The 23,219-nt window shown below is 35.7% G+C and overlaps 2 protein-coding genes across 2 annotated transcripts in view; one reads left to right on the forward strand and one right to left on the reverse strand.

Moving 5' to 3' along the window:
- Positions 1–1,749, reverse strand: part of LOC127881908 (tafazzin-like) — a 19,364-nt gene extending 17,615 nt beyond the window's left edge. Inside the window, exons 1-2 of the mRNA XM_052430118.1 lie at positions 1,557–1,749; positions 118–246 (exon numbers count right to left, since the gene is read on the reverse strand). Coding sequence (XP_052286078.1) covers positions 118–246; positions 1,557–1,725 — 298 coding nt within the window. The 5' untranslated portion in view covers positions 1,726–1,749. The remainder of the gene's footprint in view (positions 1–117; positions 247–1,556) is intronic.
- Positions 1–23,219, forward strand: part of LOC127881912 (cyclin-Q-like) — a 78,041-nt gene that overhangs the window by 51,175 nt on the left and 3,647 nt on the right. The window lies entirely within an intron of this gene.

The following is a 23,219-nucleotide window of genomic DNA, read 5'->3' on the forward strand; positions in this document are numbered from 1 at the left end:
ATTGTAGGAAAATATGTACGAAATATTTTTTGGATACATACCCCATAATTAATGATCATCCAAGTATGAGTGGTGGTTGCAAACAAGTACGAGTGATGGTTGCTAATGGATACATACCCCATAGTAAAGGATCATCCCAGAATGAGTGGTGGTTGCTAACGGTGACCAGTCCCCTTCCAGGCTCTCTGGACTTGGTGAGTTTCAGAAATGTCTCTTTGTTGACAACCTTGGTTGTGTTCAATGTCTCTTAAATAACAAGCACAAATATTTGACCAATGTGTCATCTTAATAAGCAACCTTGAAATCATAAAAAATAACAGAGCAAGGCTCAAAACACGGATGCGCTCACCTTATACCCTAATAAAATGTATTGATCTCATCTGCTTTTTTGATGTTTGTGTAATAAATTTGACTTATGCCCAAGCTTTTCTTGCCTTTTATGTGACATATTTCATGTGGGCAGTGACATTATTTGAACAAATGTTCTGTCCAAGTTTGAAAATTAGGCAAAAGAGAAGACTTCAGTTTGTGAACCTTCTCAAACATGAAATACATGTTCAAGTCTATTGCACATACTATCATGTCATACCAGGGAAACTGAATCTAATCGTGGCATCCAGATATTTTGTTTAAACTCTCTCTAGAATCTAAGAAATTTATGATAATATAAAAACAAAAGTTTTGAGCAAGTTGCATGATGATTGGGTAAAAAGGTGATTTCTTGCTTGTTCAAAATGCTTCAGTAAGGTCACGCCAGGCTCCAGAATGTTACAAAGGGAGTGGGACAATTTAAAAATCGAAATGGATATCAATTCAACAAAATATTTTCTTTTGCAATGTTTCATGATATTGAACATTTCAAGTCGACTTAATGATTTAAATTTGACCCCACATGACCGAGTAAGAACTCCGCAGCAATAGCATTTATAAAACGTATCTAACACTCTTCAAATCAAATCAAATCAAAATTTATTTATTGTCGGTATAGTATACAAACGTTATAACATAAGCTATGAATAGCTTTTGACCGACATATTTATCTATGTATACTGCCAAGCCCTCTTTCGAGCATTATAGGCAGATATGGACATTATCTATTCGTATTTATAAGACTCGCAAAGAAGTTAGAGTTACTTTTTATATGAGCTAAATTCTTTGGAACAAATATTACCAATAAAAAAGTAGCTTAATATTTGAAAGCGTCAACAAGTTGGACTTGGACATTATCAAGTCCGTTTCCTGGGAAGAACCAGTACTTGGTGTCTATAGAGGAGATGATGAGAACGCTTCCCGAGTAGGGAGCGAACCCACGAACTCCCGATCGCTAGGCGGACACCTCAACCACTACACCAACGCGACCTCACTCTTTATGATAAATACTACATAGTTGGTTATTCATATGAAGCGACGTGTGAAACAATAGTGATGTTCGCCAGTATTATTAAAACCTCATTCTACTATACTCTACATTATTTCTGTGACGAGCATGTACCCATCGTTCCCAAATTTAAACTAACAGAAAACTAGTACATATGTATAAACACGTAAATCCTTACCTAACCAGAGTTTGCATAGGCATTGTACAATACATTTAGTAATGTTTGAAGCCAAAGTCCATAATCGACTATCCGTTTTAGATGGCATATTCAATAACCTTTCGTAAACACCGTTCTCAGTGGTTCGCTTACGAACACAAAGGTTAATGCTACGCGTTGCAATTGACATGACGCCTTATCAGTGATCGTTCCGCCCACTTAATCACGTGGCTCAGCGGGAAGAAAACCTAGACAAGCTTACACCAAAATGGCTTCTTTGCCTATAGACTGCATATAGATTTACGCGATATTCCGGATGATTTTATGGACTTTTTTTAACACCATATTACACTTGTAAAGGGGTTGATGCCATTTAGTTATTCTGCAAATGCAAAAAATATACGATTAAAGAGAACATCTGCTATTTATAACGTGTAAATCGGTACATTAAACACGCTCTCAAACGCTTGCGCGCTTACCGAAATCGAACCCGTTATTACGTGTCAGGCCAAATAAAAAAATTGTCTTGGTTCAGGGAACATGGCCAGAAAAATGTAGGAGGGTAGGTAGGTTTTTCTTTTTCTTTTTTTTTTTTTTTTTTTTACCAGTCGACTGATTTCAGGGTGAAAAAGGGTCAGTTAATGCACCCATGATTGTTTAAACACTGACCAAATGATTAACATTGCACATGTGGTATTTAGTCGTTGTATATTATTCAATATTCCTAGCTCTTTATGCACTTCTTCAGGGCTAGCGCTGGCCCAAAATTTCTTTGAGCCAACCATTTTTTGTTTGTCTGTCTGTAATAGTGTGACCTTCATATTCAAAAGTGAACAAGCCATCTTTATCAGTCTCTGGTGTTTGGGGTGTGACCTTCAGAATTTTTTTCATCATGAGACCTGACCTAGTCTCCGACAGGTGCTCAAGAGTCTGAATAGTGGCTGTCAAAAGGAGGGTAACCTCAGAATAGCACAAGTCTTTCTTCTGGTACATTTTTTTATAAAATGGCAATGGGTTTGAGCGCATCGCACAGGAAGTGAGCAGTGTACATAAATTTGAATGTTGCTATTGGTTAGTACAGGCTAAGGGCGTCACAGTACATTGATTTTGATTCATTATCAAAGCGAAGCCAATTGTTGTCAAGTTTCCATGACTCTTGGAATGCTCTAGTGTTTTGTGTTTTAATTTTTTTTTTTTATGACTCTTTTTCGTCCAACGACGCTTTAAGGTTAAAGACGCCATGTTAGCGACTGTAGAGACAAAGTGGTTAATTCCATTTTTATAGTAGACTAGATGAATGACTCTTCCTATGTGTTAAAAATACGAAACTTTAATTACAATTAAACCGCGCGTGTTTTTCACATTTTCATTTGATTAAAATACGCTGCTGTCAGTTAGCATAGTGTGCGAGTAAAACAAACAAATTAATTAATTATCATCTTTTCATTTGATCGGAAATTGACAGAAAGTTGTAACATCATCGACATAGAACTAATTATTTAATTATCACTTTTAAATTCAGATCAATAGACAGCTTGGAAATAATTAAATTATTGTCACGCTTCTTTTCATTTTTAATCTTTAATAATACGACATTTGCGACCGGCCGCTATTTTGTTTGCAGACGACAATTTTAACTGTGTATTCAAAGTGCACAGTGTCTGCGCATGAATTACCGAATATTACTCCATAGCTCCACCCATTTTTACATTTCATTCAACAACGTTATTTCATGTGTAAGCGAGCTCAATGTTGATTGGCCAGCTAGCATGCGCACTTCAATAACAATAAGGTCAAGCAATGTCTCGTATACAGGTGCAGACCGGTTTTTGTTCACTGTTCAAATTGCGAGCACTTTCATTGAAACAAAGAGAAAAATATAGAAAACCAATCCAGGTTTAAATGGTGGCTGTTTTCAATGAAATTTTACGAGATTTTAGCATTTTCGCCATCAGATTTTTTTCCATGGCCCAAAAAATCGTTAGGGTCGGGGGCAAAAAATAGGGTCGGTCGGGTTTCCTGAACCAAGACTATTTTTTTTTTTGGCCTAATGGTGGTATTTGTAATAAATTAACACTTCACCGGTATTTACCCGTGTTATTAACAAAATTATTACCGAAACATTCCCCCCTACCCGTGTATTTGACACGAAATAGCGCTTTATAACTGGGAATTCGGTGAAGTTTTACGCGCTTTCTGACGCCGGGTGGGTACCTCAATCCCACATGTTATTGCGTATAAAAGTGATATTAATCATATTAAACATTGCTTATGGGACATTTATCAATCACTATAATTTAAAGCGCAAAAACAACACAGTAAGTTTGGACATTGTCTGATATAAAATTAGCGTTGTACGAAATGGAATACGGTCAGGCTATTGTAAATTAATAAGGCTACCAATATCAGACGCTCGCGCAGGTACCGACTTCCCCGAAGTTACCGCATTTATTGGTTAACTAATATCAGTAATAATAACTCTTTTGCAATAGCATTTATACGTCTTTATTAAAATAATTACAAAATGGTTTTCACTTGTTTCTGACACACACAGAAACGCGATTTTTAACGGGGATTTCGTAAAATTACACTCGCTCTTGTCAAGACCGCATTGCCGCGTTGGAAATGGTATAAATTTAATTCATCTAACTTATCTTTCTGGATACCAAATGTCAGAGTTGCATTAACCCTTTTTACACCGTTTTTGCCATATTTCATTTCCGTTTTTTAATCCGAACAAAATAAACGAAACTCGTTTAAAAAATGAGATCTAGGCATTCGAGCTCCTAGTGTGGATTAAAAGCGTTTATTGGTGACACCACATGAGTGCAAATGTGTAGATACCGTTAATAAGATAATATATCACATGTCATCTTCAAATAACATGTATGATGTCAATTAAGTGCATTACTATCAGAGTAATAAAACACAGCATGAATTAGGCTTCATGCTGGGTTTTATTTCTCTTTAAGTTATGCAGATGAACCTCGCTTCTGTTTATTAATGACCTAGTAACTGATAAAACTATTTAAAAAAAAACGTGAAATATTATGTGATAATCAGATCGATAACATAAACTATTTAAATCTGCTAGTATATTCGATAAAAATATATTATAATTGTCTTTGACAGTGTTGACGTTCAGTTGTTCGTGGTGACGACCGCATGTATTTATACATCTCTTACACTTCTCAAGATCTCTTTTCATACATACATATACATATACATATCCGGTTAGGGCCGCAGGCTGGCTCAGCCTCTTATAGCCCCCTCATGGTCAGGGACCCAGGTTCTATCCGGTATTACTGTGTAAAATTGGTCTTTCATAAATATGTCCAATCGGTTTTTAAAAGTATTCAGTGACGGTGCAGTGACGATTTCATCTGTTAAAAGGTTCCATGGTGTGATTACCCTCTGAGAGAAGAAGTGTTTCCTGACATCTTTCTTAAAAGACTTTTTCTAAAGTTTAAGTGAGTGTCCTCTTGTTGTAATAGGATTTAGATAAAAAAAACTTAGTGTACACAATATCTTCTTTGCCATGTAACAGCTTATACACCTCAATCATGTCCCCACGAAAACGACGATATGCTAATGTTGGAATCTTCAAAACTTTTAATCTTTCTGGGTATGGTAAATGTTTCACACAATGGACTAGCTTGGTTGCTCTCTTTTGTACCCGCTCTATACTTTCAATATCCTTTATAAATTTAGGGTGCCATATTAAGTTTCCATATTCAAGATGAGGTCTTATCAAGCCCTTATAGAGTTTTCTAAATTGTTTTGTATTTATGTGATGAAAAGTTCTTTTCACAAGCCCAATCATACCGTTTGCTTTGTTAATACATTTATTAATATTCCCACAGAATTTCAAGTCAGTAGAAAAGAGTATTCCAAGGTCACATTCTTGAGTATTATTAGGTATTTCTGATTTATCAGGTCCATCTCCTAACAAATAAGTAATATTTGGGTTATGTATACCATAATAAAGAGTACTACATTTTGCGGTATTGAACTTTAATAACCAAGTATCACTCCACTGGGAAAGTCTATCAGTATCTCTCTGGATTTGGTCATTGTCCAAGGGCACTTCAGTTGAGCTGAACAACTTTGTATCATCAGCGAACAGTCGGATAGTGCTTTCAATCATGTCGTCAATGTCATTAATGTATATCAAATAAAGTGTTGGCCCGAGTACGCTTCCTTGAGGTACGCCACTGGTAACTTCACTCCATTCTGACATATCCTTATTCACAACGACTCTCTGCTTTCTATTATTCAAAAAGGATTTTACCCAACTTAGCATTTTCCCATCAATTCCATAAGATATTAGTTTCTTAATCAGTCTAGCATGAGGTACGGTATCGAATGCCTTACTAAAGTCAAAATATATGCAATCAAAGCTTTTTCCATCATCCAACCATTTAGTCCAAGTCTCCATAACTTCAAGCAACTGCAAAGAACATTAACGAAGGGATCGAAAACCATACTGAATGTCTGAAAACAACTTATTGTTAATCATATAGCTAACAATGTGGTCTCGGATTAGTTTTTCCATCATTTTGCATGAAATACAAGTCAAGCTAATAGGACGGTAATTCGAAGCATCTTCTCTTGAGCCCTTTTTAAATAAGGCTTTAAAATGAGCATTTTTCAAGTCATCAACAACTTCACCCTCTAGATATGATTGTTTAAAAATAATTGATAAGGGTACAACTATAGCAGTTTTAGTCTCTCTTAGTACTCTTGGATGTAATAGATCCGGACCCGAAGATTTCACAGGATTTAATTTTTCAAGTAATTTCAGAACTTTTTCTTCATCAATATTCAGATCACTAATTGTCTGTCCATTACTCCTGTTACTAGGATTTGGAACATTTTCAACATCTTCTTGTACAAAAACACTTTTAAAGAAAGCATTTAACACCTCAGACTTTTTACTGTCATCTTCTGCTAATAAATTGTCAGTTCTCTTCAATTTTGCTATTCCAACATCGACTTTTCTTTTTGAATTTGCGTACTTAAAAAAGGCCTTTGGGTTATTTTCTTGTGATATCTTTTGTTCAAAATCAGCCTGTGCTCTTCTACATTCACGAGTAGCAGAATTTCTATCTCTACTGTAGTATTGGAAAAGAGTGTGTTCTCTTGTTTTCATATACTTTTGCCAAGAACGGTGTTTCTTTTTTATAGCCTTAAGTGCATTTTTTGTCATCCATATAGGTCAATTTTTTTTTAGATGTTCCAATTATAACTTTTTTCTTAGGGATATATTTATCCATACAGGTATGTATCTTGTCCCTTAAATAAATCCATTTTTCATTTAAAGATTTTTCAAAAAATTCATCCTCCCATTGGACATTTAACAACTCTGTGGTGATTTCATCATAGTCTCCTTTATCATATAAGAAGTTTTCTTTGGCCTGGTAATTTACTCTAGAGTTACAGTCAATAATGAATGATAACACAACGTGGTCACTTTTACCTATAGGAGAATAGTATTGTAAGTTATTAATTAATAACTCATCAGTTGAGAACACCAAATCCAGTACACTCGGTTGTTGAGAGTTTCTATATCTTGTGTAGAAATTCACATGTTGAAACAAAAAACTGTCCCTGGCTGCCTCAATAAACTCATGACTACTACAGGTCACAGGAGCTGATGACGTCCATTGATCCCAATTAATATCTCTATAATTGAAGTCACCCATAATGATCTTTTTAAGATGCTTTTCTTGGTCAATCGCACTCATTAATTCATTTAATTGTAAGTTGTTTTCTTGGTCAGAATTTGGTGATCTGTACACTAGACCAATCAAAAGAATTTCATTGTCAGTTCTCACTTCACACCAGCAACTTTCTTTACAGTTAATATTGTTCAGTTTTATATAACTTCCTCCATCAATACCGTATCTAATGAATGAAATTGCACCTCTATTTCCACTAACACAATATTTAGGATTGACAAATTGCTGAAAACCCTCCAGTAAGTAACTCGAAACATCAACTCTGTCACCCGTCTTGGGGAATACTTCTGTTATTCCTACTATATCCGGCTGGTGAATGGTAACTAAAGATTCCAATTCAGCCCATTTATTGCCTAAACTGTCAGCATTTGTGTACAGACATTTAAGACCTTCATGATTTTCAATACTAAAGCTATCGTTGCTACAAGAAGGGATTGTTGGACTGCTCATATAAATTTCAGTGTCATCGGTATTACTGTTCCCATAAATTTCAGTGTCACTTGTAAAAGAATTCAAGCTGGTACTACTTGCATATAATTCCGTGTCAATTGAGGCGTTAACACTTGAAACACTAGATTCATGATCATCAAAATTGTCTGCAACATTATCACCATGAAGTATTGTCACTTTGGAAAAATTAATGTCTTTATATAAATTTGCAATGATCCCATTGCTCTCCTTCCTAGAGTTAATGTTTAAACAAACAGAACTGCCGTCAATTGAATCAGACGTATTAACATTAAATGAACTGGAAACATTAACTTCAACTAAACATAAGGAACTGTTAACTTTGTTATTCATAACTTCAACTAAACATAAGGAACTGTTAACTTTGTTATTCATGGAATCTAACGGCGACCTCTTCCCGGGCCACGTCCGGTCCCTTTTCCCGATCCTCTGCCTAAAGGGGCCCCCTGGCCATTGGCACCTTCATAAGAGCGTGTACCATCATATTTGACTGATTAACTAGAATGATGAGAAAAAATGGTGGGCGACTGGCTAGGGCTTACATTATTTTCAGGTCTTGACCGCATGCTTCGAGCAGATTGTACATTTGTTGGAGAATTTGTTCGTGGGGGCTGTTCAGGGATTTGAATTTGTTTTGGCTTGGAATATAATTCCTCTTTCAGTTTCTTAAACGTAAATGTTTGATCAATCACAAGGCGTTTAGCAACCTCTTCTTTCATTTTCATGTTCATTTGTCTCTGTCTATATGTATAGTCAGGTGTTGTCTGGATTTTGTCTTTAAACACATGATTGTTCTTAAGGAGTTGCCATTTAGCTTGTTCATTTTCAAACACTACATTCATTGGCCGTGATCTAGTGTTACTTTTTACACCTAGTCGAGTTATTTCTGTTGGTATATCATTTATTTTTACTGATCCACATAGCTCCTTCAACATTACATCATCATGAGATTTTCTTTCCTCAGCGGATTCCACATTTGATTCGGGCAAGTTATAAATGATAACATTATTCTTTGTTTTTTTCACGTTCTTTCATGTTATTCTTTTTTTTCACGTTCTTTCATGTCTAAAATGGCATGGTCTAGTTCAAATTCTGTATTTAACTGAGAATTAGGGCCTATGTTGATCAACTGACTCTCTATTTTCTCAATTCTTACCATCATTGTATTATGTGAATTTTTTTATCAAACTCACCATGTTCAGAACTTTTCTCACACCCGGAATCGCCTTCTTGCAACCATTGCAGTACCAAATGCAGTTTCCATTGTTTTCCTCTGAAAGTAGCTCCTGGTAAAACGTATGAGTCATTCCTGAACAAGGAACACAATACCAGCTATCACATAGTTCACATAAGGGAGCAGATCTTTACAATCAACACACAAGTTCTCATTCGGACATTATAGTCATGATCTAAGGCACTGAGCTGCTTGGACTTTTGGCTATGCATGTGGTCATTACTTGACGACGACTTTTGAGTGTTTTTACCATCCATAGTTAATTTGGTTTGCTATTCTAAGACGTAACATTACTATTATAAAATGGCGGCCATCTTGAAGATTCCAGAACACGTGCTTTTATTTCAAACTGAAAAAAAAAACTAATATAATTCGACGTTTGGAGCAATACAATTTGGCAGTTGGGTTGCACAGTATTTCAATTTCAATGAACCTGTGTATGACCTACTGGGAGGGGGCTATATCTGATGTAAAATTTTTATTGTTCTTCTTAGTAATGCACTCGCCGCTGGAACACAGTAAACCGGAACCGGATCCTTTTCGGCTTTGGAAACGATAAAAATTAAATGTCACCAACTAATCTTTCAGGATATCGATTGTCCGAGTTACATAATCCCCATTGACATCGTTTAACCATTTTTTATCGTTTTTTTAAAGAGGAAAACAAAAGAAACTCGTTGGAATAAAAGTGAACCTAAACATGTAGCTTGTCTAGAAAATGGCGGACAGGTCGTTGCTAACGAGTGCGCCCGATTAATCGATCGCTGATTGGTGGATCAATTCTAGTGGGCGGAGCAATCATAGATAAGGCGTCATGTCAATTCGGTCTGCTGTAAACTACGCTCAGCTGGGTCTCAGGTCGTTTCGCCCTTAATCCCGTTCGCCCTCTGTCACCCCGGGTCGTTTGTAGTTGTATAAGTTATGCAAGAGGTTTGAGTTCTTCAAATATATTCTTTCACAAATGGAAACATTATGTGAATTTCGTGTTAAATGAAATATTTTTGAACAGAGCATATATAGAAAAGAATCAATAAACAACGTTTGTATTATACGTGTCGCGGAAGAGATCGTGTATGAATGATAAAAATAGTTCACTATCTGCTACATATTATTTTTGCTCAGCTCAAGTCATTTATAATCTGAGGCTATTAATAGACGGGTATGATTGAATAGCGGAAAGAGCCCCTTTCCGCGGAAAGGGCTTTCGGTGTTCGGAAAGGGCCTACATTTATTTATTTTCAATGTTTATATGTTTTAAAAACATTTATTGGTATTTTCATAAACAGCACCTTACATTGTGTTTATATTTCAATTTTCATTCAAATCCATCAAAAAATGATTTAAGTTTACAATATTTTTTAATGCCGTACGATTCGAGTAACGGAAAGGGGCGAGCACCACGGAAAGGAGTAGCAGAAAGGGGCTACGGTGTTCGGAAAGGGGCTAAAATTATTTATTTTTAAAGTTTTAAAGACATTTATTTGCATTTTCATAAACGAAACGTTACTTTGTTCTTACATTTAAAATTTCATTCAAATACATCAAGAAATGATTTAATTTTACAACATTTTTGAATGTCTTACGATACGAGTACCACGGAAAGGGCTCGATCATCGTTAAGTTTCGTAATAAAACAGAAAGAATTTGTCGATGTTCGGAAAGCGCTTTTTATATTTAAACGGTTACTTTCTTAAAACATGCATTGGTATTGTCATAATTAAACAAGTAATATAATTGTGATCGTTGTTCCGTTTTTATTGAATATTTTATATATTTGATAAATGCAATTTTGTGATACCATATTTGACTTAAAAAGCGAAATATATTTTTTGATACCATATTTGACGTCAAAAGTGAAATATATTTTACTATCTTTATCAGCTTAAGTATACACAGAGTATCATACGTAACAACACAATATCACACACTAACAAAATGCAACATAGCATACATTATGACTGAAACTGTTCAATGAAGAACAAAAATAATACAGTAGACAATATACCCATGAGTAAACATGCAATCATATGTCAATACAATAGATATAAAACCAAGTCACAGGTCCTGCAAAGTAAATCATCACAATTAAATCGAGACATTGTCAATGCCTTAGACGTAAACGATAATTAATGTTTTGTCTTCATGGAGATCAACGTTTTGCAATTCTTTTAATGATGTCGACGAGTAATATTTGTTTTATTTCTTCATAACTGTTGTATTGATGCTGTTGTCTTTTCGCACTTGGTATTCTGGATCATTCCGCTCTGTTTCTTTTCCGTTAGTGTTTTTTTGCCGGCTGTTGGTGTTCGTTGGACTGTCCTTGTTCCATTTGTTGATACTATTGTGTTAATGTTTTTTCCCATAATCATTCAGAAATCTTCGTGTTCGCTTTTGTCGGGCTTCTTTTGTCATTGTTGCCCAGAAGCTGATGTCAGTCTTGTGGTGCTGGTATTTTTCTGCCAATCTGTAATTTCCTGTGTCGCTTATGGCTCTTACTCGTTCCTCATGTTCATCTTTGACGAGGATGTACAGCGTATTAATTATTCGTGGTAAATCTTGTTGTCGCCACTGTGTTGCCTTTTTTAAGACATGATTTGCACTTTCACAATTGACATGACGCCGCCTGTCAATCAAGTTCTTATCGAAGAACTGATCTACCAATCAGCGATCGATTAATCGGGCGCGTTAGTTAGCAACGAACTGTCCGCCATTTTCTAGACAAGCTATGTATAGGTTCACTTTTACTTTAGCGAGTTTCTTTGGTTTTCCTCTTAAAAAAGTAGATTAAAAATGGTTAAACGGTGTCGATGGGGACTATGTAACTCGGACAATCGATATCCTGAAAGATTAGTTGGTGACATTAAATTTATATCGTTTCCAAAGCCGAAAAGAGATCTTGAGAAGTGTAAGAGATGTATAAATGCATGCGGTCGTCACCACGAGTTAACAACTGAACGTCAACACTGTCAAAGACAATTATAATATATTTTTATCGGATATACTAGCAGATTTAAATAGTTTATGTTATCGATCTGATAATCACATACTATTTCACGTTTTTTTAAAATAGTTTTATCAGTTACTAGGTTATTAATATACAGAAGCGAGGTTCATCTGCATTACTAAAAGAGAAATAAAACCCAGCATGAAGCCTAATTTGTACTGTATTTTATTACTCTGATAGTAATGCAATTTATTGCCATTATACATGTTATTAGAAGGTGACACGTGATATGTTATATTAATAACGGTATCTACACATGTGCAGATATGTGATGTCACCAATGAACGCTTTTAATCCACCTTTGAGATCGAATGCCTAGTTCTCTTTTTTTTTCAACGAGTTTCGTTGGATTTGTTCGAAAAAAAAAAGCGGAAATGAAATAAAGCAAAAACGGTGTGAATAGGTTTTATGTAACTCTGACATTCGGTATCCATAAGTTAGATTAATTAAATATATACCATTTCAAACGCGGAAATGCGGTCTTGACAAGAGCAAGTGGAAGCTTCAATGTGTAGAATTACCGAGATCACCCTTATGGAGCATTTATTTATTTAAAAAACTGGAAATGTTACTAGTATGTTAAAAATAACTACGCATTATTAAGTATGAATTATATCACGTGTGCTTGTAGAATAATAGAGAAGATTGGTACCAACCTTTTCGTAAATCTCCGTTATAAATCGAGTTTTGTGTGTGTCAGAAACAAGTGAAAACGATTATATGTTTCTATTTTAATAGAATCGAATCGATAAATGCCTCATAATAAGATTTATTATTACTGATATAACCAATAAATGCCGAACTTGGGAGAAGTCGGTACCTGCGCCAGCGTCTGATACAGGTAGCTTGACTGAATTCCCCTTCATATAGCGCTACTTTATATATACCGACCAAACTTATTGTGCTGTCTTGCACTTTCAATTATAGTGATTGATAAATGTCCCATAAGCAATGTTTAATATTATTAATATCACTTTTATACGTAATAACATGTGGGATTTTGGTACACTCGGTGTCAGAAACCGTGTAGAACTTCACCGAAATCCCAGTTTAAAGTGCTATTTCGTGTCAAATACACGAGTGGAAATGTTTCGTAAATAACATGGGTTAATGCCGTTGAAGAAGTGTTAATTTATTGCTAATACCAACATCACACGTAATAACAGGTTCGATTTCGGTCAGCGCGCAAGCGTTTAATAGCGTTATTCATGTACCGAAAAACCCGTTATAATTAGCTGATGTTCTCTATAAACGTATATTTTTTGCATTCGCAGAATAACTGAATGACACAAACCCCTTATTCAAGTGTCATATGGTGTCAAAAAGTCCATAAAAATAATCCGGAATATCGCGTTTATCTACATGCAGTATATAGGCAATGAAGCCATTTTGGTGTTAGCTTGTCTAGGTTTGCTACCCGCTGAGCCACGTGATTGGGCGGAGCGATCATAGATAAGGCGTCATGTCAATTGTTGTTTGTCCAACACTTTGAAAGTTTTCCCCGTATAGTGGGTTTGATCACGTTTTCAATGAGTAAATGTTGAAATGTTGAATGTTGACACTTATTAAGTGGTCAAATTATTGAGAAGTATTAGCAGTTCAATTAATTCGACAGTCAAACGTGTGCCTTATGTAATCTGCCTCCCTTATCAAAGATTATCGATTACCAACCATCTTATATAGTGATGTAACTGACAATAAACGTGTGTAATGTCATAAAAGTTACATAGCTACTGCTCAGTATATAGACTAATAAAGTCAGTTCTAAAATGCGTAGATATCGGATTTCAACCGATACTGTTGCAAATTACTGATGTATAGATACATTACGCATACAAACAATTATGAAAGTAAATATTTATACTTGGATTTTAAATTTGATTCAGGAACACTTATGCATTAAAGTACGAAGAAAACTAGATTAATGCATAACCTAAATGTCAAACAAACGCAAGACACACATCCACTAGGTATCTAGTATATAATGAATGTAGAACAAAATTCCGATTAAATTCTGATCTCACTATGAAATAGGGGTCGAGACTAAAACTCTTGCCCTTAACATAAACAAGAGGGCCTGAAAGGCCCTGAGATACAAAGAAATGACCTGTTCTTTGCAGCCCAAGATATCAATAGAACAAATGTTTTAACCAAGTTTCATGGAGAATGAACAACAAATGGCCCCCCTCAACAGACTGGAACCATTTTTGAACTCGTCCAAGATATTATTGGGACAAATCTTCTGACAAAGTGTCATGAGGATCCAACAATAAATGTGGCCTCTACAGTGTTAACAATGCAAATATTCATGACGCACAACGGAAGACTGACAATTGACAAAACGTGATCACAAAAGTTCACCATGAGCAAAAAATAGTATGCTCATAAAGATTGTCACCATGTGTGAAGATCAGCAAGTGTCATACAGATTTAACTAAAAATGTGACTAAAAGTATTCACCATGTTTCACTATAAACATATAATGGTCTCGTTCGCTTACGCAAGTGAACCGGTCACGGGATGGTTACGAGTTATGTTACTTTGTGAGCACTATGTAATACCAAAATACTTATCGAGTCTAATTAAAGAACGCTTATTTCCGGTCCGGATGACACCACTGACTGGGTACAATTCAATTAACTAAAGGCGTCCAGTCAGATACGCCTGAATACACTCAAAGAATAAATCTATAAGTGAAAACCAAAGCACCTTTAATGAAAATAACTAAATTTTATTCTAAGAACTAGGAAAATGAAGAACAATGAGAGAGAATTAAGAACAGGTACAAGCCAAGTCTAAAGAATCTATGCATCGTTAAAATTAACAAATACAGCAAATACCTTCATGAATGCAAAAAGAAGTTCACAATCTGTAAAAAAAACTGATATAAATATTAGTTACTGTTAGCTGCTTCAAAAATTAGTTGATAAAATAAGTCTAACTTAATCTAAGGAACACAATTTATGGAGAGTGGAAAACTCCAGTGACTCAAATGTAAAAAATAAGAAGAATTTACAAAAGTTATTTCAATCAAAATTATTAAGAGTCTTTCTAAGAAAATGCCAAATAAAAATTAGCTTAATAATGAGAATAATTTGGAAAATAATGCCAAAATGTCTTGATGCTGGTGTTACAATAATTAAGAGTTTAATTATTTCAAAATTCCCACCTTTTTCAAGAGTTGTTACCTTTTCAAGAAAGCATCAAGAAGTGACTGTATCATCCAAAACAGCTTATTTTATACAGTTCTGAGAGCACTGGCAGAACAGTCTATTTCCCTCAGAACAGTCCATTTACAGACATTTTGATTGATTTAAAATATAATCTCTACTCATAGACTAAACACATAATAAAAACACTCAAATCAACACTATTATTTAAATTGAACATAACCAACAGCTTCTACTAAAATATGCAAGCTACACATGCATTCAGCTCAAAGATGGCTTATCAGTAATAGTTCCCATTATAGATTAATTTGCTACAAACTGATAACAAATGTGACAAAACAATAAGTACAGAATTACACAAGAAATTACAACTTAGCCAAAAATGTCATTATACTAGAAAAATATGCATTTTCAAGTATTTACCCTTTAAGTGTTTTGAAACAAATGGGTCTACCAAATTCCAGAGGTGAACTAAAAAAGATTAGGGAACCTGAGTCAGTAGGTTAAACAAGGGAGTAAACTATTAGAAAGTATGTACATGCTATCTTTCTTTAACATTATGGCTTATCAGATTTTTGTGAAAATTACAAAATAAAATAAATATTATGTAATTATAATCAGCTAAAGCTTAATTTTACCACACAACTTTAGACATACAAAAAACTACCATCCCCCTGAGAGCCTTGTTTTTAAACAAAAATGAACTATTTTCAGACTCACCTTGCAATTATATTTCCAATTAACAAGAGTGTTAGCAAGGTTTTACTATAGCCATATAAGGAAAAACGTTGTGCTCAGGTGAGCTTAAAACTGTCCGATATATTATTGTATGAAAACAGTGTTAAATGTGTATTTATTTTCAATACCACAAAATCCTATATATTGCAAAGTTCTATTTCAAGTTAATGAATGGCTTTGCGTATACTCCCTACTGACTTTACATTTTGTCTACTAATTTTTGCTGATTTAACAAATGAGCTGCACTGCAAAATTGGAATGATAAGGAAAAGGAAACGTAATACAGCTGAACACCGTTATTTTCGATCACGGTGGTCGGGACCGGCGAAAATAAATGCCAACACTAAATTTTACATACAACTTATATAAGTAGATACAACATTGCAAATTTATATCAGCACTTTGACATACGTTAGGACAACGACTTTTTAAAACATCTATAATTATTTAACATAAAATTCCAATAGTTGTTATTCAGAACTCGTGTACGACTCAGTTTACTACGAATGTATATCAGGCACAAATAACTGCCATGACAAGAAGACTTTTATCAGTTGGGTTTCATATGCTTTAATCTGTAGACAATTACGACAATTATCACTAGCTTGGCGTGAAAAGTTAATTGAGGTTGATAGATCAGCGTTGATAGGTGCGAACAAATGACAAGTATTATTGCGATTCAAAATAAACGTGTGAATATGTGAAGGAAACTTCAATTCGGGACCGAAAAAATGACTTCGAAATACACTGAATGTACTGAAAAATTCGAAATAAGAAAATTGGATATAAGCGTTCGGATGGCAACGAATACTGATTTTGGTATTCGAATATTCCGTCATCCTTCCGAACGAATATTCGCTTATTTTACATCTAATTGCCGTTTACAGCATCAAAATTGAGTCGCTATTAACTTCAAAATAGCGAAAACAGTTTGAGCATGTCGTGAAAGAAGTGACTTTCATGAAGCGAAAAATCGTATTTTTGCAGATTTTAAACCCTTTTAATGAAAGATTTTTTTTTTGTTAAACGGTATTGTATGGTAAAAGAATCAATTAACAACACATTATGGCATGCTTTATTGAATATAACTGTGATTTTTACATTTACAAGTGTTAGCATGTATGCACCGCTGAACACTGACATTATAGAAATATGAACACCGCTCAACAATGTCCGTAAAAGCACCGCATCTTTATAATTTTTTGGCACCGCTTGATTCTGATCTTTTTTCTTTCAGAAGGAAGAGACGTTCAAATTTATGTTTGAACAAGCCAAAGAACAAGAAAAGGAGACTTTTTCCTCCCGGTGCTGAAGATGATACCAGCGCATCTCCAGGCGACCGTCAACCGGCATGTACCAGTTCGACGTCTGTCATAGAGACACCAAATGATCAGTGCCGCCCAGCCTTTCATGACAATCTTGTAAATGCTCCACAGAAACGAAAAACCAAATAGCAAGGTCATCAAAAAAGAAATTATTTTAAAATAGCAGTTTAGAAAACATGACTGAAAAAGTGACACAGTTATTACCAGGCTTTCTTCAAAAAATACGCTCGGTAAATTTATGCTATGACTTTTGTAACTTTGTCCATTTGGCATGTAACAACACGTTTCCGCTGACAAATATTGCTCTGCTATTATTTCAGGATGCTGTCATGTGGCACAGTATACCGATAACCTCAATGATGACACACACAGAAGACGTATTGATACGGATTTTGAATCTGAAATCAATACATAATAATTATCAATAATGATTGTATTTTACCACAACAATAGATAAATTGAAACATGAGACTTAACATGTGCCTTCCACGTACTGGGAAGCAAGACAATCGATCCCGGTGAACATTTTCGGTGCAAGGATGCCATCAATTTCAAGATCAATTCTGGGACATGCAAATTTGATAAATGGAAGATTATCGTAAATAAATTCAGCTCACGATGGCTCGTTCTAGCACAGTTAAAACCATGTGCAGAAGTTAGCGGTGCCACGAATTTCAGTGACACGGAATATAAATACAGTGTTTATAATCAGTGTTGCGCGGTGCATCGATATTTATGTAAGTGATGTATGTTTTCACCACAACATTAGGCCTTTAACAGATATTGAAACAAACAGGTTCGTATGGCATGTTGTTTTTATATATACAATGATTTAAGTCTGTCACATCAAGTCCGACACATCGAAAATCATCTGATTATTACATTTTTCTCACAAGTACGAATGGTGTCGAGTGCGACACGACTTTTTGTAAACACTATTTCAAAGTCATGCTAAATATTTCACGACTGGTAAATTTTTAAATAGACGACATATTGGTTCAGATATTTAATGGAGTGCTTCGCAAGTTGCAATCATTTTGCAGTGTCTTATAATAAAATATTTTGTCACCCAGTTACCTGATATTGCTTCATCCGCCATGTTTCTTTTCGTCAGAAAGATACGAAGCTTTTGTCAGAAGTACACCATTTCGACGGTGAGCGGAATAGTTGTGGTAATCGCCCTATCACCGTGTGTAGGAGCAGTCAACAGAACAGTGGTTTTTCTGGCGAATCACATCTTGGTCTTAGATCCCTCTCAATCATACTGACCAGAGCTCTAATAAGATGACTCATTCCTGTGCCTGCTCCACCTGTTAAGAATGTGTGGAAGGGTGCATGAGTTGCAGCTTTCTTCGTGGCATGTACCTCATCTCTGCACCACTTCAACACACTTTCAAAAAGTTGTCTTTGGCGTTCATTCAAAAATGATACAAGCCCAACATATTCTTTGGTAGATAGCATCTTTGTTTGGTACTCGACACAAAATGACTCTTCAGTTTTCTGTCTTTTGGGTTTGCCTAACTCAGAAATGTTTTGAAGAGATTCTATAAAGTCATCAGCTTCAACATCTTCTGAGAACTTTCATTCCTTCTTATCTTCTTCTTCTTCATGTTGTTGGCCTGATGCTAGCTCATCCCACACATTTTCAGACAATTTGCCAATATTGCCCATGGCCATATCGAGTGCCTAAGCATTATGCTCAAACACTTCCTGGTTTTTGGAAACAGTTTCTCTTACTGTTTCATTGAAATCTGTGAATGTTTCTTTGTCACCTTTCAAATCTGTATCCTCGTTGCGCCACGGGTAGTACAACATCAAGAGGGAGTGGTAATGTATGTCAGGTGATTTCACTGCTGAGAATCTAGGCATTCGTAGAATTGATTTCTTTTCTTCCTCAGCATTATACCTAGGTTGTTTGTCAACTTTATCTCCCCTTCTTCTCCACTATCATTCTCTGGTATCTCTAATATCTCATCTTTGTTGTTTTCATTCTTGTCTTCTGACTTTTTTTCAGATGAACCTTTCAGACAATACATTGTTGAAAAAGTCTGCTAAACATACGTTTTCCAAATGATTTTGCCGAGCTGCATACCTTTCAATCATGTTGCTTTCAAAGATGTTTTCTGAGTCTGGTGGTAGGACTTGCAACTTTTTCAGTGACTTCAATATTCTGATCCTCTCATCTGGCAGGCCACTTGGACAAAAACCGTAGCTCTGCTACTCCTCTTCAATGGCATTGAAGTAGCTCTGTAAACCGCTTCCTGAGCACTTAGCTCTCGATGTGTAAGAAACACATTTCCCAGTTTCTTCAGTTGTTGTCGTATTGTGTCATCCTTTGTACACTCTTTTGATGCTGTCTTTAACAGTTCTCCCATCTGCCTTTCTCCTTTGCTGACGTAAGACAGGATATACATGGAACAAGCATATGCATTGATCACGTACTGCACCTCATGGTTGGCTGACCAAATATTCAGTAAATCCGGATTGTAGTTTTTGATCCGCGTCTCCTATGGGAACCTGCGCAACATGATGGTTGGGTTTCTAGGGGCGATCTTCAGATTCTGCATGTAGCTTTCTTTGCTCAAATTGACTGCAGTAAGGATATCATCCAGTGTTCTGTTATTATTTTCAACAAAAGCATCCTGTACAAGCTTGAGCACCTCAGCATTCTTTTCTCTCTACTTGCATCTCACGTGAGGATCAGTTTTATCATCTTCAGGTGGTCCTGCTATCATAGTCTCATCTTTAGGTGGCTTTGGAAAATGGTATCTTCAATTACTGGTGTGAGTCTTACAGGAGCTTGAGTGACTGTGAGTCTGCAAACTGTTTACCATGTCATGCAGGGGAATATCATCTTCACATGGCAGTTCTGGTGTTACATATCTATCGATGAAGTCACATATATCTTTCTCTGTATCTTTTCCAATCTTTGGAGCATCTTAGACCCAAAACAGACAGTGAATATGTGGGATACCACGTTGCTGAAACTCTGTTCGGAAGAAGAAATCTACTATTTTGCCTAATGGATGATCATCAGAGAGAAGAACTTCTTTGAAGAATTTCTGTACTCTGAAGTCAAAATGTCTTGCTGCTGTTACTGGATTACGTCGTAACCACAAGCACTTTTGCTGCCAATCAATGTTCTCTACATCAGTGACACTCAATGTAACTCCATACTGCTTGGCAATAATCTGTATCGTTTCATGCCATTTCAAATCTGCAGCTGAAAATGAGCAGGACCAGGTTGGAATGTCGAGTTGTCTCGACATTGCATTCAGGTCATGGATTGTTTTCACCCAGTATGGATAGGACCCCCGAACATTTTGAAGAAACCTAAATCCATCATTGTGTGCCAGGTCATCTTGTAAAGTGTCTGTGTCACAAAGATAACCTGCTGTCAGCTACTTTCGACCTTAACAATTGCCTTTTATCATAGCTAGGCTTATGTTATTTAGGATCTGTCTTGCTTCACAAAGGTATTGAGAGAAGAACAAATACTCGATATTCTGAGCAAATCTGGCATCAACATTTAGCATCCTCTGATTGAAATACCGCCGCATGGATAAGTTGACAACTCTTTTACAACTAAAACCAAACTTTCCAGATGGGAATAGCGTTCGGAAACCTAGAACCTCACATTCAGGGTCAGAAATGAAACTGATGGGCTGCTGGCCTTCACCTGGAGCTAGAGAGTAAATCTCTTTGCCAGAGTATGGTAGTATTAACGGTTGGAGGCATGTATTGTAAGGAACGCCTCGTAGTTTCATGTTGTTATCTTCCTCATCTTCACTCTCACTTTCTTCTCCTTTCTTAACATGTTTTGTATCATGTTTCGAATCAGCACAGTGATAATTCTCTTCATCTTCTAAGTCATCGAAATCATTGTCCTCTTCTAAGTCATCGGTATCATTGTCCTCACATGCGTCAATTAGCTTTCTATCCATTTCAGATGCTTGTTCTAACCAGGTGGTGTTGACAATGACATCTTCATATTTTTCATTATTATCTTTCAGGTATTGTAGTGCTGACATGACATTGGCTGGTCGTATCGACTGGTGCATTATATGACCTTTATATTTTTATTTTCTCTTGAGTTTAATGCCAACCTAACCACAATCAGATGACAGCCTGGGAAGCAGAGACATTACATCATCCAATGAAGATGGAACATTAGTTTAAACCTATTTATTTTAGCTCGATTGCATCGAAAGCCTAAGGCTTATATAAACGCTCTCGAGTCCGTTTTCTGGGCCTAGAACCAGTACTTGGTGTCTTTGGGGGAGATCTAAAGAACGCTCCCACGGTGAAGATCGATTCCGTGACCTCCCGGTCGCTAGGCGGACACCATATCCATTACACTACGGCGACAAAATGGAACATTGACTGCTGGTCCTTTTATTCCCTTTTGACCCCATCTGGGCAAGCTCACTATTTGCATAAACGGAATTTTCATAGACAATAGACGTTCTTCCAATGGACTAAGGTCACACAAATCAAATGGCTGTTCTTCAACAAGCAGATCATTCGCATGTGCTTGTGAAGGCATTCTCCCTTCTTTTAGGGCTTTGTGACATGTGCTACATATCCACTCGCGTTTATCCTTGTAGCCACTAACAAAACCAGTCGAACACTGCTGATTTTTTTTTTATTTGTACCATAACTTGCATATCTATCACCTGGTACATGTACAACAGATTTTCTGTACAAAAGACGTTTACAGCAGGTGCACACAAACACTGGTCCTTGCTGTATTGATTCCTTGAATTGTGCACCAACATATGAATTGTCACTTTTCAGTTCTTTCATTTGCACGTTCTCCTTTCCTCTTAGTTTTTGGTCTTGTAATCTTTCATTACGTTTCTTTACTGGATCTGATCTACACAATTCTTTCATTTTATTGTCTGCTACACTTTCTTTCTTTCTATAAGCACTATCAGATCTTAGAGCTCTGTTTCGTTGAACATCTGCAACATTTTCTTTTTCTTTAGGTACACTATCTGATCTTAGAGCTCTCTTTCGTTTAACATCTGCAGCATTTTCTCTTTCGTTATTTACACTATCTGATCTTAAAGTTCTCGTTCGTTTAGCTTTTGCAACATTTTCTTTTTCTTTATTTACACTATCTGATCTTAGAGCTTTCTTTCGTTAAACATCTGCAACCTTTTCGTTTTCTTTATGTACACTATCTGATCTTAGAGCTCTCTTTCGTTTAACATCTGCAACATTTTCTTTTTCTTTATTTACACTATCTGATCTTAGAGCTCTCTTTCGTTTAACATCTGCAACATTTTCTTTTCTCTTTTTTCAGTGTCTGAACTTGAAACTCTTTTTCTGATAGTGACTGCTTCCTTCTCTTTCTTGTTTTTATTACTGTTTGATCTAAAGGCGAGATTATACGATTTTGTCAAATATTTATGAATTTATATAAAATGTGTAAAAAAACAACTTATTATACATATATTTCAATATAAATTAAAATAAAAGTTAAGAAGAACATGAGTCGAAAAATGCGAAATAAGCCATATATTAAATTCTGAAATCGAAAATGTCTGTACAGTCGAATTCGCTAGCATGTATATCATGCATGTACGATGTGAATCTAAACTTAGTTTAACGGTTCATTTTAAATTTCTGCAACGATATATATTCATACGACACACGAGCACTAACTCGGATCCTAATAAAAAGACGAATGCTTCGGTAATTGTAGGAAAATATGTACGAAATATCTTCATCACAATCGGCTCGGGGCAGTAATTTGTCATTGCTGCATTTTATGAAATTCGTCTTCAATGTATATTTTTTCTTGCCTATTTTGTGTTATGGTAACATATTTTTATCAATATATTACAATTTAACACAAATACAAATCGTATAAACTCGCTTGAATAAACGTTTACGTTTAACATCAGCCTCATTGTCTTCTTTTTTGTTTCACTCCGTGGCCTACGAGTTCTTCTTCTTTCAGCTTCAGAACTTTTTATAGCTTCAATCTGATCCTCCT

This window comes from Dreissena polymorpha, chromosome 5 (genome assembly GCF_020536995.1).
Source record: "Dreissena polymorpha isolate Duluth1 chromosome 5, UMN_Dpol_1.0, whole genome shotgun sequence".
In the NCBI taxonomy this organism is placed as follows: domain Eukaryota; kingdom Metazoa; phylum Mollusca; class Bivalvia; order Myida; family Dreissenidae; genus Dreissena; species Dreissena polymorpha.